The 15,467-nt window shown below is 35.8% G+C and overlaps 1 protein-coding gene across 1 annotated transcript in view; it reads left to right on the top strand.

Annotated features, from left to right (window-relative positions):
• The window catches only part of TIAM1 (TIAM Rac1 associated GEF 1), an 86,064-nt gene that overhangs the window by 39,504 nt on the left and 31,093 nt on the right, over positions 1 to 15,467 (top strand). The window contains exons 8-11 of the mRNA XM_025166489.2: positions 982 to 1,152; positions 7,453 to 7,557; positions 8,550 to 8,628; positions 15,265 to 15,351. Coding sequence (XP_025022257.1) covers positions 982 to 1,152; positions 7,453 to 7,557; positions 8,550 to 8,628; positions 15,265 to 15,351 — 442 coding nt within the window. The remainder of the gene's footprint in view (positions 1 to 981; positions 1,153 to 7,452; positions 7,558 to 8,549; positions 8,629 to 15,264; positions 15,352 to 15,467) is intronic.

Below are 15,467 nucleotides of genomic sequence, written 5' to 3'. Positions count from 1 at the left end.
CTGCTGTGCGCACCAAAGCATTCATCAGCTTTCTGTCTGTGCCATTACATGTGGCTTCATGTCTGTTTGTGCCACAAATAGTATACTTTTCCTTTCTTAAGTAGTATTGGACAATATTGAATTTTTCAACACTAAAATTAAATATGGTTGAATATATAATAATATATTCCACAAAGTAGGAGGTAATATGGTATGCAATCATAAAGTGTAAATATGAATGGAGTATTTCCATTTCCTATTTGAAAAACCTTCAAAGAGACGTCAGCTAATTTATGTTTCTCTATAGTTAATCAGTATGTATAGTTTAGTGAGACTTCTGTTTTGGTAAATACAATTCTATTTTGCCTTTTTTGTACTGTATGTACATAACTGAAACTGGGCTTTGAAACATTAATACATGAGGGCCAGGGGGCGTATTTTTAATCGAGCAAATGGGATATAACAGTGTGATAGCATTTAAAACTAATGGGAATGCCATACATCTATCACTTGCTAGAAATGGTAACCTCAGGGTCCAGTTTAAACTTACAAAAACAATAAACATTTGAAATGAATGTTGCAGTTTGCTACAGGGCAATGGTAATCCTAAATCAACCAATTCCATAGTGAACTTGTCACCTTAATTTATTTCTACTGTATTAACACAAGAAAATTTTAGCTTTAACTTCATGGGCACAACTCCAAAATATGCAAGGAGTTCACCAGAAACAGGCTTCCCATTGGGAATTGTTCCTTCAAAGTGAATGATCCCTTCCCAAAATATTGGAAAATTGCTAAGAAACTGACAACTGGAGGATTTGCAGAAAGTCCTCAGGTTTTTCTATTCAGCTTCAGGTGACTATTTCCCCATATGTAATAAAATGCATTGAATTTTGTAATTTAATTTGATAGAAAATAACCCTGCCTTAATTATAAACTTGCTCTTAATTGGCAAACAGCCAAGTTGCTCTTGATCAGCAATATTTTCATTGCATTTTTCAGAGAGAAAAAGAAGTAGCACTCACTACTGTCCATCCTCATAATCCAGATTCTGACATCTGGGTTCATGAGTATTTTACACCATCGTGGTACTGCCTGCCAAATAACCAATCAGCTTTGACTGTCATCCACCCAGGAGACATAGCAAGGGATGTCCTGGAAATGATTTGCAAGGTAAAGTGAATAAATGTGTGTGTGTGTGTGTGTGTGAGGGGGGATTTTATAGAATTTTATCATTTGAAATTATAAGTAATTATTGATAGGTGGCTCCAATTTCAAAGCATTTCCACTAAAGTTGGCAGTTCTGTGGTTTCTTTCCCTAATATGCAAATATATTAGACCAAAAAAAAATGTAAAGCAGTATATGTCCCATATTTGAATTATCTGTATTTTAATAAATCCTGCATGCAGAATGTGTATTCAAAAATTTTGATTTTGAAAATCATGCTGAAATCTCCTTCTTTCCTTCCTAATATATTGTTGGAGAACGCTTCATCTTTAATTCATTGTATTTCTGTTATCTTTTCAACTAGCTTTAATGCAATTAAACTTCAATGTCAGTATAATCAGAATTTTGATGATTTAGAGGAGTCTGAGGAACATTCCTATAGGAGATAAATGTTGAAGAAAATAGGTGCTCTGATACATTTGCACTTCACACCTTCCTATGACTTACCTCTTTGCATGCAGTGAATTGCCCCTTGAATTTAAATAATGGTGAAAACTTTATGTGAGACATTCATATTAACAGTGGCACTTCTGCCTACAGGTAGTCCTCAGTTAATGACCACTCGTTCAGTGACTGTTAGAAATTATGACGGCACTGAACAAGTGGTGATTAAGACCAGTCCTCAAAGTTCTGGCCATCTAAGCACCCCTACAGTCACATGATTGCGATCCAGGCACTTGGCAACCATCTCGCACTTATGACGGTTGCAGTGTCCCACGGTCACATATCGCCATTTGTGACCTCTGCCAGCTTCCCACAAGCAAAGTCAATGGGGCAGGGAAGGTTGCTAGTTGCTCAGGTAAGTCTCCCCCACCTGTGCACATTCCCCCAGCCCCTCTGTGCTCGTGTACCCTCCTTGGCCACTCATGCACCCTCCCTGAGCCTCACTATGCTCGCACTACACCTCCGCTGCAACCTGCACACCCTTGTGCACCCTCCCCCACCAGGCACCAGCCACCCCAAGCCCTGAGGTGCTTGCGCTGCACCTCCCCTGCGCCTTCCCCATCACTTGTGCACCCTTGCACTCACTCTCCCACCTGGCAGCAGTCACTTACCTGCCTGCCAGCCTGCTTGCAAGCTGCCTGGGATTTGCAACTTTCTGCCAGTTTCTTCACTGACATTGGTTGTTGGAAGCTGTTAGGAAGTTGCAAGGAGGTGCTTGCTTAACAACCCATGATCCTCATTTAACAACAGCAACGGGCTGCTGGGATTGCCATTGGTAAGCGATGCAGTCATGTAATGTCACACTTTACGACTGCATAGCTTAGGGCCAAAAATTCTGGTCCCAATTGCTGTCATAACTTGAGGACTACCTGTACTTCATCAGTCTAATTTTTGTGGTTTAACTTTCAAATATTTTTATTTTCTATTTCTTGCTGTTTACTTTCTGAGTATTATTTTCATGGCATAATCCAATGAAAAAGATGACAAGTTCTTTTGAATTGAATTTTTACCAGGACATGTTGGCCTATATATAAAATTATCCCATATTTAATAGTTAGAGCAGCACCTCTGAAGATATCTTTATGTACCTCCCCTGATACTCATTCACATAGATACTAATTAATGCTATATTTGTAAATGATGAAAAAAATTCTCTACAGTCCATAAGTGGCTCTGTTTATTCAAAACTAGCCAGAATTCAGAAACCTAGTTCAATTCCTGGCTTCAGATTCTGGCTTTTTATGAGAATACCAACCAGAAGTCTCTGATTAGGTATAACACTTAGTCTGAAAACAATGTATACCCTTCCTAACAATTTCTGAGATACTGCAGTTGCCCCTGCTGCTGGAAGGATACAAACATGCCATCAGATACCTTATACCTTTATAAGCCAAAAATAATTTCAGACTATCATTTTCTGTCAATATGTTCCCTGTGTGCTATCACCTGTCCATATATTTCAATATTTTTTCATCAACTCCTGAAATGTCAGTTTCTCTAAGCAGCAGGTATCTTTCAACTTACCTCTTGTTCCAAGAACATATTGACAGAAAAATATTAGATGTGATATGTATGGTCTATTGCTTGTGGTCAACCTGGGAATCTATGTCAAAAATTGTTCTGGGTTCTCAGTTGTGATCCATTAGTTAGCTGATATACTGTATACAAGTGTGGAAATAGATCTTGACTGGCAGGTGTATAATTGTTGAACTTTCTCAATACTGTCCTTTCACATTAGCAGTATATTCTCTAGTTCTACTCTTAGATTATTTCTAATTGTAGAATTCTAGATTAGTATAATGGAATACTCACCATTTGTAAATCGTTAGCATAAATAAATAAATAAAGCAAAATGCATTCTGGAAGTACATTTTCAAAAAAAAAATACTATTTGCTGGATTGCAACAATTTGAACTAATAATTTGTTTTCCAAATTAAATCTTAACACTTGAGAAAAGAATAATTAGAAAAATATTACAATGTAATTTGCAAAGTATACTAGGAATGGATGTATATTTATGAGCAATAATTTAGAAATAATCACCATTGTTATCCACGGTGTTTATTCCCAATAACATAAACTAATCAACTAAACTGAAATACTAAACAATTTACATTATACTTTGTATTTTCTATATTCAAATTATGCCTTAAGGAAAATTTGCATTCACTGTGTGAAAAAGCTCTAATTTAGGTAAATCATATACATATCATTTAACAAATAGATTTCTATAGATTGATTCTTGAAGAAAAACATTTCACTGTAACTATGTTAAAGTGATATTTTTAAAAAGATGCACACAATAGAAAACATTAAAAGTGATCTTAATAATAATTTTATTTTTAGAACTTTTGCACAGGTACTAATTCATATTTTCGCTGCTTTTTTCCTCTTTAGTTTACAATATGTGAAACCTAAGCACATACTTTATATGAGACGCAGTGTTAAGAATGTAACTGTTTTAACTGAAATCACTTTGATTAAACTGGTTTGCGGTTCACGCTATATATGTCTCTTTCTTTCTGAATTATCTTTGTACGAAAATGCTGATGGTTCTGTCTTTCCTGTAACATCTACTAATGAATCTTTCTCTTCTGTCTCTTGCATTCAGCTCATTCTTTTCCCTTTAATTCTCTGAACCACATCATTTCACATCAGTTTGCCATCTGCCATCTGAGAATCAGTCGAGTTCTGGTATAGTAAACATTTCACGCTCTACAGTTCATATAACTTCTTCATGCTCTAGATGTTGTAAAGACTCCCCATATTGTAATTTTTAACTGAACAATGGGAACTGAAGATCAAAATTCTAGTCTTTGCTAAATGTTCAGGAATGTAATTACTGCTGGCCATAAAAATGCTTTAAGTTTTGATGATATGCACTATTCATATTGTATCAAAAGGAGACCCAATATCTCAGTTTAACAGCATGTGGTTTCATATAAAAGGAAGTGGATTCCATTCCTGGCATTTCCAAGTAGGTGTGGGACAGATCACTGTCTAAAACTGTACCTGCCACTATTCAGTCCAGAGAATACAGAGCTAGATGGACTAATGGTCTCTCCCTGTGATCTGGTTTTTATATCATGCTGAGTCATAGTGTAGTTTGTTTGGACTTGGCATATTGTCTTGTGAGAACCCAGCCGATTGCAGTATTCTATAAACAAAGATTAAACAAATTATGAGTTTAGCTCAATGTGTGAATTCAGTCATTGGAAAGCAGTTTGTTCCTACCTGAGTAACCATGAATAACAAACCTACTGTTTCAAAATAAAGGAAATGAGTATTCCAGGTTAACAGTATCAGTCCTAATCGTTGAGGTCTTAGGGAAAAGATTTTCTTCACTTCCTTTCCAGACATCTCCCTCATACAGTGCGAACTATAACTTTTCCCCCCAGGATAAGAAGCTGTCCAGAAACTGCCTTTCATCAGCACACAGTATAGATATCAGTATTTAGCCTGATGCTCCCAGGACACTAATTTGTGTGGGTCCACTTTAGACTGAATTTTCCTGACATGTCCTTTGGTTGCTGCACTTGGAAGTTGAATAAGATACAGAATGTACACAAACTTTCCATGGATCAGTAACTGATAGAAAAAGGCTATTGGGAGGTCATCAATTCCATTCATGTGGTTTTATTTCTTTGCTTTTGTGCTGGCTTGTGAAGTTCCATTTTAAGTGTTTCTCAAACAATTTCTTCATCAATTACATGTATCTAACCTGCTTTCATATTCCATCAAGCCTGAAAATACTATGTTTACCTGAAAAGATATCTACTTCCCTTACCACCAGATAATTTAGTTTTAAAATGGCAGGTCTTCTCCGAACATAATAATAATAGAGGCAAATGGGTTTTATTTGAGCCAGTCTTCTTTTGGGAGGATGGGGGACGTGTGACTTGAATTCAGGTTAGACTTTGGGTAAATATGGTAACTTGAATTTAGCTGGATTTATTTTAGAAGGGTTGGACATTAAGAACTTTTGCTTGCACAATGAGATGCCCTGAATCTCAAATTTCCTTCCTTTCCTTCAATTTGCTTCAGACGTTTACAGAAGAGAGAGCAATTTTTAGGCACTGTACATGAAGCAAATATGATTTTTTTTTTTTTAGTTAGAGGAAGAAATCCCCTCCATTTGTCTTAGATGCTGCATTCCAGAAGATACAGAGGCATCCCATTCTGCTTGCAATCATAATTGAATATAACCCAGAACTCTTAGCTACAAATGAAGATGTAATCAATGTGCACTTCTGTGACAAGATGATATCTTCTGTGTTGGTATAAATGTAATAAGCCACACTGGAACTCTTGTCATAAGATAATACTCTTAATTAGTAGACATTGTAGGAAAAGAGCTGTGTTAGTCTGTGGTAGCAGAAAAGTAGAAGGAGTCTGGTAGCACCTTTTCCAACTAACAAAATACTAAAAAGCATAAGCTTTCATGAGTTGCAGCTTTTTAATACAATTTGTTAGAAAAAGTTCTACCAGACTCCTCTTTTTTTTTTTAACTGATAAATAGTGTGATTCAGAATAGAATTTGTACAGGCCTAAAGCAAATAGGAAAGTAGATGAATAGCAGTGCTAATTTGCCCACCTTTTCTCTCCATGACACTATCATATTCTTTGTGCCTAGTCCAGAAGAAATAGGAAGAATGTGGGTATGCACGTTATCATGCATCTTTTTAATTCCAGGATACAGCCCTGCAGCTCCTGTTATGTTGCTTTAATCTCAGCAAGAACATAACAATGCTACCCTGGGTTATGTTCTTGGCCTTTAATTCTAGAAAAAATATCAGATTGGCTTTTTTTTTCAGAACAGAACTTTCTATTGCATTATTATATCTGGTTGCTATCTAGGAAAGGGCAAGAATATATGTGTCTTCAGCTGAAACACAGTGCAACTCTTTAAAGAAAGGATTAATACTTTTTCATTTGAAGGAAAGAATGTTTGAAGGCATTTGGGAGTAGGAAGGGGAAATATGCAAGTCAGTGGTGAGACAGTAAGACCATTGGTTTTGATGAATTAACTTTATAGCAGGTTTAGGGTCATACTGTTTTTAATGAGAAGAAAGTACACTTGCTTGATTTGGTTTTGTAATTCTGTTGGCCCATTAAGAGTCACTGAAATAACTTTGGAATGGCACCTATGGTCATCATGGATCAATTCTATTTTTAATCTGCTTAAATCAATAATGGAATTTTTGAATAGATGGCAATGCAAATACTATAACCTCTGGCTAATTATAACTGATTATTTTTGATTTATGCAAATAATTTTAGATGAGAAATTATTTTGTGCACTCATCAACTATGGTTTGTTTTGGAATTATGTTTTCATAATACATGGAATTTAAGATGTTAATCTTTCCCTTTATACTCAGAATTATAATGTATTTTATAACCTATTTACAGACAATGGAAAGATTCAGTAACAAACTAGGTTGTACTATATTAACCAATTTATTTATATAGTTTAATTTTTACTGGGAGATAAGAGAAAGAAACTTTTATTTTTAGCATTAAGTTTAGTACATTTCTGTCTACCCATCTGATAGGTAAACAGACCTGAGGTTTAGTGATATTTCCATTCAGAATAATGCTGTTGTCTTTTCAACATCAGGGAATGGAATGTGACCAGTTCTCTTCTGAGCATCAATAAGGAATTTTTCATGGGTTGTTTAAATAATAACTTTTTAATTTTCCTTTTAAGTAGAGCAGACTTTCCTCTCCATTAAGGGATACATTTCACTAAAAGAAAATGGTTTACTGATATGGATATTTATTTCCTTTTCTCTTTCAGGCACATCAGTTGGATTACTCAGCTCACTATCTCCGTCTCAAGTTCCTTACAGGAAACCAAATGGAATGTTACATGCCAAAGCCAGAAGAAGATATTTATGAATTGGTAAGTTCCTCTTCTATAAATATCCTATACACTGTTTTAAAATAGAAGATAGAGAAAAAAAAAGAGATTGCTATTACCATATCTTATCTCTCTGGCAATTACCTTTTGATATCAAGAACTCTAAATATAGAACAAGATAATTCGAGCTTGTGTGAAGTGGAACAAAGGAATATCCTTACATTCAGAATACATTTTTTGTCTCATCCTTCAGAGAATTCTATACAGAAGTATATAGATTGAGAGTTTATGGCTAAGCTAAGATCACTAGTGAGTGTGAGATTTGAATTCAGGTTTCCTTGCTCATAATAATAATCAAATCTAAGCCCTTCAGATGTATTGGGCTATAATTCCCAGAATTCCCAGCTAGGTCAACCCCTCTGTTGGCCTAGGAATTTGGAGAATTGTAATTCTAATACATGATGCTAGATTAGGGAATACGTTCTATTAGGACATGCTGACATTACTATCACTCTTATTCACTAATACCTTAGCTTAAATTGGGAGAGGGAAGAAAAAGGGCTCTATGAATAGAAGGAGGAAAGTAAATAGGTATTGGTAGAAGGAAAAAGCAAAAGTAGACATTAGAGATTAAGAAAAAAAATATAATTTGCAATTAGGAGCATAAATTAGAGTAGGAGGATATACTTCAAACTATTATTAAATTTGTATTTTATAATCCTACAGTGTTCTGAAGTAATGTGAATGGGAAAGGCATATACAGTATACTGACCCCTGGAGGAAATGGTTGAGATTATGTGATAAAGAAGGAATATTGTTTAAATTTAGTCTGTTAGCTGAAAACTACGTGTTGCAATGTGTCCACAAGGTCATCAGGAGTTGAGTTGACATAATCCAAGTGGAACTTTACCTGTGCTGTGATGCTTTATCTCTGTCTTCTCTCTACATTTAAAAAGGGCTGCTGCATGAAAAATGGCAAGGAACAGTATAATTCTGTGTAACTAACTCTTTTAAAAAATGTGTTGGCTTTTCAGTTATATAAAGAAATTGAAATATGTGAGAAAATTACACAGCAAATTCACCTTGAAAAATCTGACACATTGGATAACTATGGTGAGTTTGGGATGTTTATATTTGTATACCAAGTTTCCCCTTACACACGTGTCATAAAATACTTTAATATTCACAAAAGCAGCTTTCTCCTATCGAGTATCTGCCAGATGTGTTGCTTGCTAGCCATGGCATTATTGACGGGTAATGGGGGTTGGGGAATTAGGAAGTTGAAATCTTTGCAAGCTTTTCTGAATGTAGTCTGTGGTCAGATCTGAGGATAGTCATCTGAGGTGACTAGCTTTGATACTGGCCATCTTTCTGTTTTCTGGATCTCTACCTGAATGTTAAACCCACTTATAAAACATGGAGAGGGCTCCTGCTGAAAAATAAACCACTTCTCAGAGGAGAAAGAAATCACCTTTTCCCACTGAAGCTGCAGAAACTACCCCAGGAGAGACAGGGGATGAAACTGTGCCCTGCTAAGTATGAAAACATTCTCTTTCATGCCAAAACTTTCAGGAAATGTAACATTTCATATTTCATATTTTTATTTAATATGTACTTAACAACATATTTTCAAAACTGCCCTGTTGGTTTGGATGCAGTATATCTTCGAGTTTTTCCACTGTCTAAAAATAGTCTTTATACAGACAGAATCCCATATTATTATATCGTATTTCCAGTCTACTTCAGTGAGCAAACACTTTACATCTGTAGCATTTATTTGGAGTACTGTGATTTAATATTTAGCATTTTAAAATCCCTAAACTGCTTATTATACAGCTGCGGGGCAAAACATAGAGATCTGGTATAAATCAGCAATACTGAATTCATTTGAAGATAAAGGCTGAATAAATATTTATTGGCTGAATTTTGGCAATGAGTTTGTATAGTAACATGCATATTGTTGATAGATGCTTCTATGTAGATATGTACTATCAGACACTTTTCCTTGTCTTATGATAGTATAAATAAACACATGTGTGGCATTAGAAACATATTTAAGTTGAACATTAATAGATACATCTTGTACTGTTAGTAATCTTAAATTCAGTGGTCTAATGTTTATATGTAATTTTAAATACTATTATAGAAATTAGAAACACGGATTAAACTACTTTCTGTGGGCAATGTTATTTAAATTGATTCTTAAACAGAAGTAAATTTTCTATCAGTTTGTAGGTCAACGTGCAAAGCCTTTTTGTGAATAGGAGCCACGTCTTTTTTTTTCTCAGCTGTCAAGGGCTATAAAGGAAGTAGAGAGAAAGAAAAAAGTCAAAATACAAAATTATAAAACATGAAGAGAAAAATATAAGCTAATTTCTGAAAATGGGACTGCATCTATTATTCCAGAATATATAAATGCACTAGGGGTGTACAAAGCATTGCATTTTGCAGCATTACAAGTGTGAAATTTCACAAAAAGCTCCACATTGAGTGTCAGACTACTGCTTTGATTACAAAATGGGTTGTTTCAAGCACTTCTTGCTCATATTAGAGGTCATCCAAGTTTAAAATACTCAAAGGACTTCCAAAATGATCGAAACTTGAAACAGCAGTTTTAAAACTTGAAACAGCAGTTTCTCACCTGGGACATTTCATGAAATTGTGACCTCAAAACATATTGTATACCCCTAAAGTGCATCATACAATATGGATGTCCATATATGGAAATACAGTATTAAGTCACAAATACAGTATGCAAATGCTTCTCTCAAATGCAAAAATATATCTTTAACAAGTTTGTTAAGCCTCCTGGAAACTCAACACATCTAGTTTATTTTCCACTACTAATTGGCAGAACATCATACCACTGTTATTTGACATTTGCCATCAATTTCAGTAGCACAGAATTGGGGTTCATGGAGATAAAAAGACCACACTTGTGGACTGCATGAAGCCTGCAAGTTCTAGGCTGCCCATCTCTGTCTGAAAGGAATATTAGGAAAAAATAGCAAGTACTTTCCCATTAAAAGGGTAAACCTGCTGCTTCGTAGGTATATGCATTTATGTTTATTATGTTGATGCTTTTCATAGAGTCATAAAACGATCAGGCCAATCAGTCCAACTCTATGGTCATCCAAATTAAAGCATTCCCAACAGATTGCTGTTCAGCCTTCCCTTAAACACAGTGAAGGGAAGCCCACCACCTCTCTTTGTAACTGATTTCACTGTCAAACTTTCAGGAACTTTTCAAACTTTTCCAGAACCTTTTTCATATTTTTTTTCAATTTGACTTCTTATAACAAATTCACTATTCCTGTTCTGCACACAGGTACATGAAGGAAGGTCTTGATCTTTTTCTGTGTGACATATTTTCAAGTATTTGAAAAGAGTATTATATTCCATCTTAGATAGCTTTTCTCAAGGCTAAGCATACTCAATATCTTCAGTCTGTATCTATAAGATGTCATATCTAGTCCCATCATCCTTGTTGCCCTTCTCTGAGCCTGAACCAGTTGCTCTGAATCCAGGTATCAGCTATGGTGCCTGAAGTGGACACAGCACGTAAGAAGGGAGCTGATCAAAGCAGAGTGAAATGGAATAACTGCTTCCCATGATTTGGAAGTGACACTTGATGCAGCCAAAAATTGCTTTTGCTTCCTTTGTAGCTTCATCACTAGAATTATGTCAACTATTATTCCAATATCTTTTCACAAGTACAGTCATTAAGGAAGGTATTCTCCATCCTTAAATGTCATGTGGCAGCTCTAAACAGCATTTTCAAATGCTAAGAAGAACATTCTTTCACTAGTTGACCTTTCTTTGGAAGTTCCCTAAGAAAGAAGTATTATCAATTCATGTATCATTCAAGGATTGTAGGGTGCCACTTAATATGGATGTTTAAGGCTTAAGACCATCAACCATTTATCCTTTCAGTTACTTTCATGATGGTATTCTTTGAAGTTGGCAAATGGTTTTCAGAGTTAGGGCTATTGATCTCTAGCAGTGTTTTTCATCAACACCATATGGTCCTGAGAAATCCAACTTGTTTATGCACAAAGTCAGCTCCAAAACAATCCTTTCTTTATTTTGTCATGGCTTGGTGCATATTTAGATGTAATTTAGATGTTCAGAGAACTTTCCAGTTTCATCTTGACTGTAAATCCTTAATTAGAAAATGGAAATGTTGTTTGTGTTGCATCATAATGTTTTGCTGAAGTGAAAGATTTCTCCCTCTACATAGTCTGGCTGAAATAATTAATAGTCTAATTCAGCAAACCAAGGAAACCCTCTTCTGTACATGGCCACTACTGTAGCTTTAGAAGTAATGATTATAGCAATGAAATCTTTAATAAAGCATTTACTTGAGTTTTCTGCACACTTTTGTGAAGCATCAGATGGTCAATGGAGATCACTGAATTTTGGCCTTAAAACATTTCATAAATGGTATTGGTAGAAGAAAAAAGTCAAAGGCGGGCTTTAAAGATGAATGAGAAATTCTACTGATTCTTTTTCCTATCAGTATGTTGCCTGTTCAGAATTAATTGACTGATTTTTTTTAACTCAGAAATGCAAATCAGCAGATGGGATATCCTTATGGAATTTAGTTATTCCATTTCTGCTTCTTATCCCTCCTCCCTGTTTTAAAATGATGAATAAAATGTATTTCCATCCATCAATTACTTTGAAAACAGAAAGTAAGTTTGTGTCACATCTGCTTCCTCATAGTTGACAACAAAATCTGCATTACATGTATTTCCTCCTTGAGGATCATTAATATTTTATTCCATTAGCAAAAATATTTCTTTTTTCTCTATTATATTCTTATTTTTCTTTCTTTTCTATTTTTCTTTCTATTTTTTCTTTCTTTTCTGCACTTCCTATTTGTTTCTTTTTATTCTTTTATTTTTTTTGTTTGTAGTAGTTTTTATCCTTTTAATTGTAATTTTTAATAAAATTACTATTAAAAAAAGTTGTCTTGGTGACAACACATGATAGAAATATGTATTTATATTCTGCACACTTAACAGTGAGTGAGAAAAGCAAATGCAGATACCCAATATTATGCATATTTCATTTCAAGATTTTTCCTTCCCAGTATTTATTTGAATATTTATAATACTATAAAATTGTGCAGTAATTTGGAATTTAGCAAATAATGGGCTTTTTAATTAAAAAATGACTACTTTATAAACTTAGTAAGAGACAAAAGTTGTTTTATTAAATAGGTAATAAGCAATTTAAAATGTAAAATGTGCTATTCCAACCCTCTGATATCACCTGGTGAGTGGATCTGGATCTGGTAGAATTGCTCCATGGCCAGGAAATGGTACTGTGTTGCAATAGAAGTTCCTGCTCTACCTATTGAAAGTTTGGTGACCAAAAACTACTCATGGTTTAGAAATCTCTAAAATGGAGTTGCAGAAGAGAAATTAGAATAAGTAGATCTCAAGACAGGGCTAATTTAGGTTATATTACTGAGGAGTAATATGGATAATATTTCTAGCCAATTCCTTCCTTTGCCTTCAGAGACAGACACATACTGTCTTGGCTAGTACAATTTAATATGCAGTGGGAAAGACATCACTTGACTCCTCCACAAACTACTGAGAAATCTTCTGACTGGTGTTGGTGGGTACGTTCTACTAGTCTTCTGCCTGTGTGTCCTACATAGTGGCTACTACAGACCTTGTATTATATGCTGTGGATGACTCCTGATTTTTCTTCATGGGCTACTGGGTCTTTTGGTTTGCTTAAGATATTTTGGAGGGCTTTAGTTGGTTGTGTGCTACAGTAATGCCATATAGTTGTAGTCTGTTGGTTGTTTCTGAGATGTTTTTGATGTATGGGAGCGTTATCTTTTTTATAGGTTGTACTGGTGCTGAAGCAGGTTATGTGGTCAAGCACTTTATGATAAAGTTGGGTGGGTGTCTATTTTATTGGAAGATGTTATATAGGTGGTTTGTTTTCTCTTTATTTATTATCATTAAATTTGTATGCCACCCATCTCTCCCCAGTGGGTGACTCTGGCAGCTCACAATTAAAATCAGAAACCCCATCAACAATTAAAAATCCCCCCCTAAATAGTTAAATAAATAATCCATTAAAAATCAAATCTAAACAACAAACCTTGTAGACAAATACTAAAAACATTCAAGATTATTGGGGGGGGACAAGGTCAATCACCCCACAAGCCACTTCCACTGGTGCGAGCCCCCACCCAGCTCCCAGGCCTTCTGGCACAGCCAGGATTTCACCCCTTTCCTGAAGGCCACAAGAGTGGGAGCACACTGGACCTTGGGAGGCAGATTGTTCCATAGGGCAGGGGCCACAGCAGAAAAGGCCCCCAGCCTAGACCCTACCAGTTGAAATTCCTTGACCAGTGGGGTCTGCAACATGCCCCTCCTGCTGGACCAAGTGGGGTGGGCTGAAATAACTGGGGCAAGACGGCTCCTCAGATAACCTGGTCCTATGCTATAAAGGGCTTTAAAGGTGATGACCAACACCTTGAATTGGACCCGGAAGCAGACTGGCAACCAATGCAGCTTGCGTAACAGCGGTGCTATATGTGCCCTCCTAGGGGCATTAAGGACTGTCCGCACCGCCACATTCTGCACCAGCTGTAGCTTCTGGATACTCTTTAAGGGTAGCCCCATGTAGAGCGCATTACAGTAATCCAACCGGGAGGTGACCAGGGCATGAGTGACCGTGCGGAGGGCCTCCTGATCAAGGAAGGGGTGTAACTGGCACACAACACACTTTCTGGTGTTCTGGGTTGCTGCACTGTGTTTGTATTCATCTGAATAATGTTCGTACACAGCTTCTCTTGTGGGAGGTTGGGTTGTTGCTTTGGTAGTGGAGCACTCAGTTATTGTGTGTTGTTTTCTGATAGACCTGGGTTTCTAATTTGCCATCATTTCCTCTGCTGATAAGGATATCCAGGAAGGGTAATATGTTTTTCTCCTCCCCTTGTGAATTTTATTCGTTTGAAAATATTGTTGATTGTCTCACGTGTCTTCTCTAGTTGTCCCTTTTTTATGATGACGAAGGCGCCAACCAAATAATGGATCCATACTTTTGGTTTTATGTCTGGGAGCGTTATGGCTTTTAGGTCTCTGCTGTGAATCCTGAGAGTGGTGATCCCATGGGTGATCCCATTTTATTATCTGCTTTTTTCTATTTTATACTATAAGCATTTTTATACCCAAATCCCCAAACTAGCATCCAATCCAGTAAAGCTGTTTCTCTCTTACACATTCTGCTGATTTTCATGATGACTGTCAGATTTTAAAGTTGAATTTTAAAAACCAAAGGCAAACTGTTAGCTAGTAAAACCAATTGGAATGCTATTGTTTCCCAGATTCAATATACGATACGGAATCCTGTTTTATAGCATATATTATACAGTAGTATATACATATGACTACAAATGAATACACATGCTACTTAACGTACTCATTTTTTCCCAAGTTTTCCCAAGACATATGTGGTTTGTGTGTGTGCTAAGTCTAAAGAACAGAACCATAACATTTGGCCCTGAGCAAAAACATTACTGCTCGGAGAAGTGTTATAATCTGGCGAATTGGTTGTATAACTAATGTCATTACTTGAGTAAGGTGGATTTTTTTTCATTTTTTTCATGGAATCAGCAAAGAAAAATGGTTTGCTTGCAGAGAACCAAATGCTTCATTTTAAATACTATTGTTTACAAAATTAAAACAAAGTAACCTTATTTTGTTCATATTTTAACAGGTTTTTCTCTGTCCTCTATGGAAGAAGAAGGGATTCGTCGTCTCCACGTCAACAGTGTCAAAGATACAGGTCTGGCTTTTAAAAAAGGTATGATGCTAGAACTTGTGTCATATTTTCTTCTCTAAAATATTTTCAGAGTTCAAGGGTTTTCCCCCCTTCTGTCATTCAAGAGTATATCCTCTCTTGTACCATGTAAAAATAAT

This window comes from Python bivittatus, unplaced genomic scaffold, assembly GCF_059951505.1.
Source record: "Python bivittatus isolate LINGU-HERP-01145 unplaced genomic scaffold, Pbiv_v1 ctg000350_np1212, whole genome shotgun sequence".
Classification (NCBI taxonomy): Eukaryota; Metazoa; Chordata; class Lepidosauria; order Squamata; family Pythonidae; genus Python; species Python bivittatus.
This window is presented reverse-complemented; position numbering and strand designations above follow the sequence as displayed.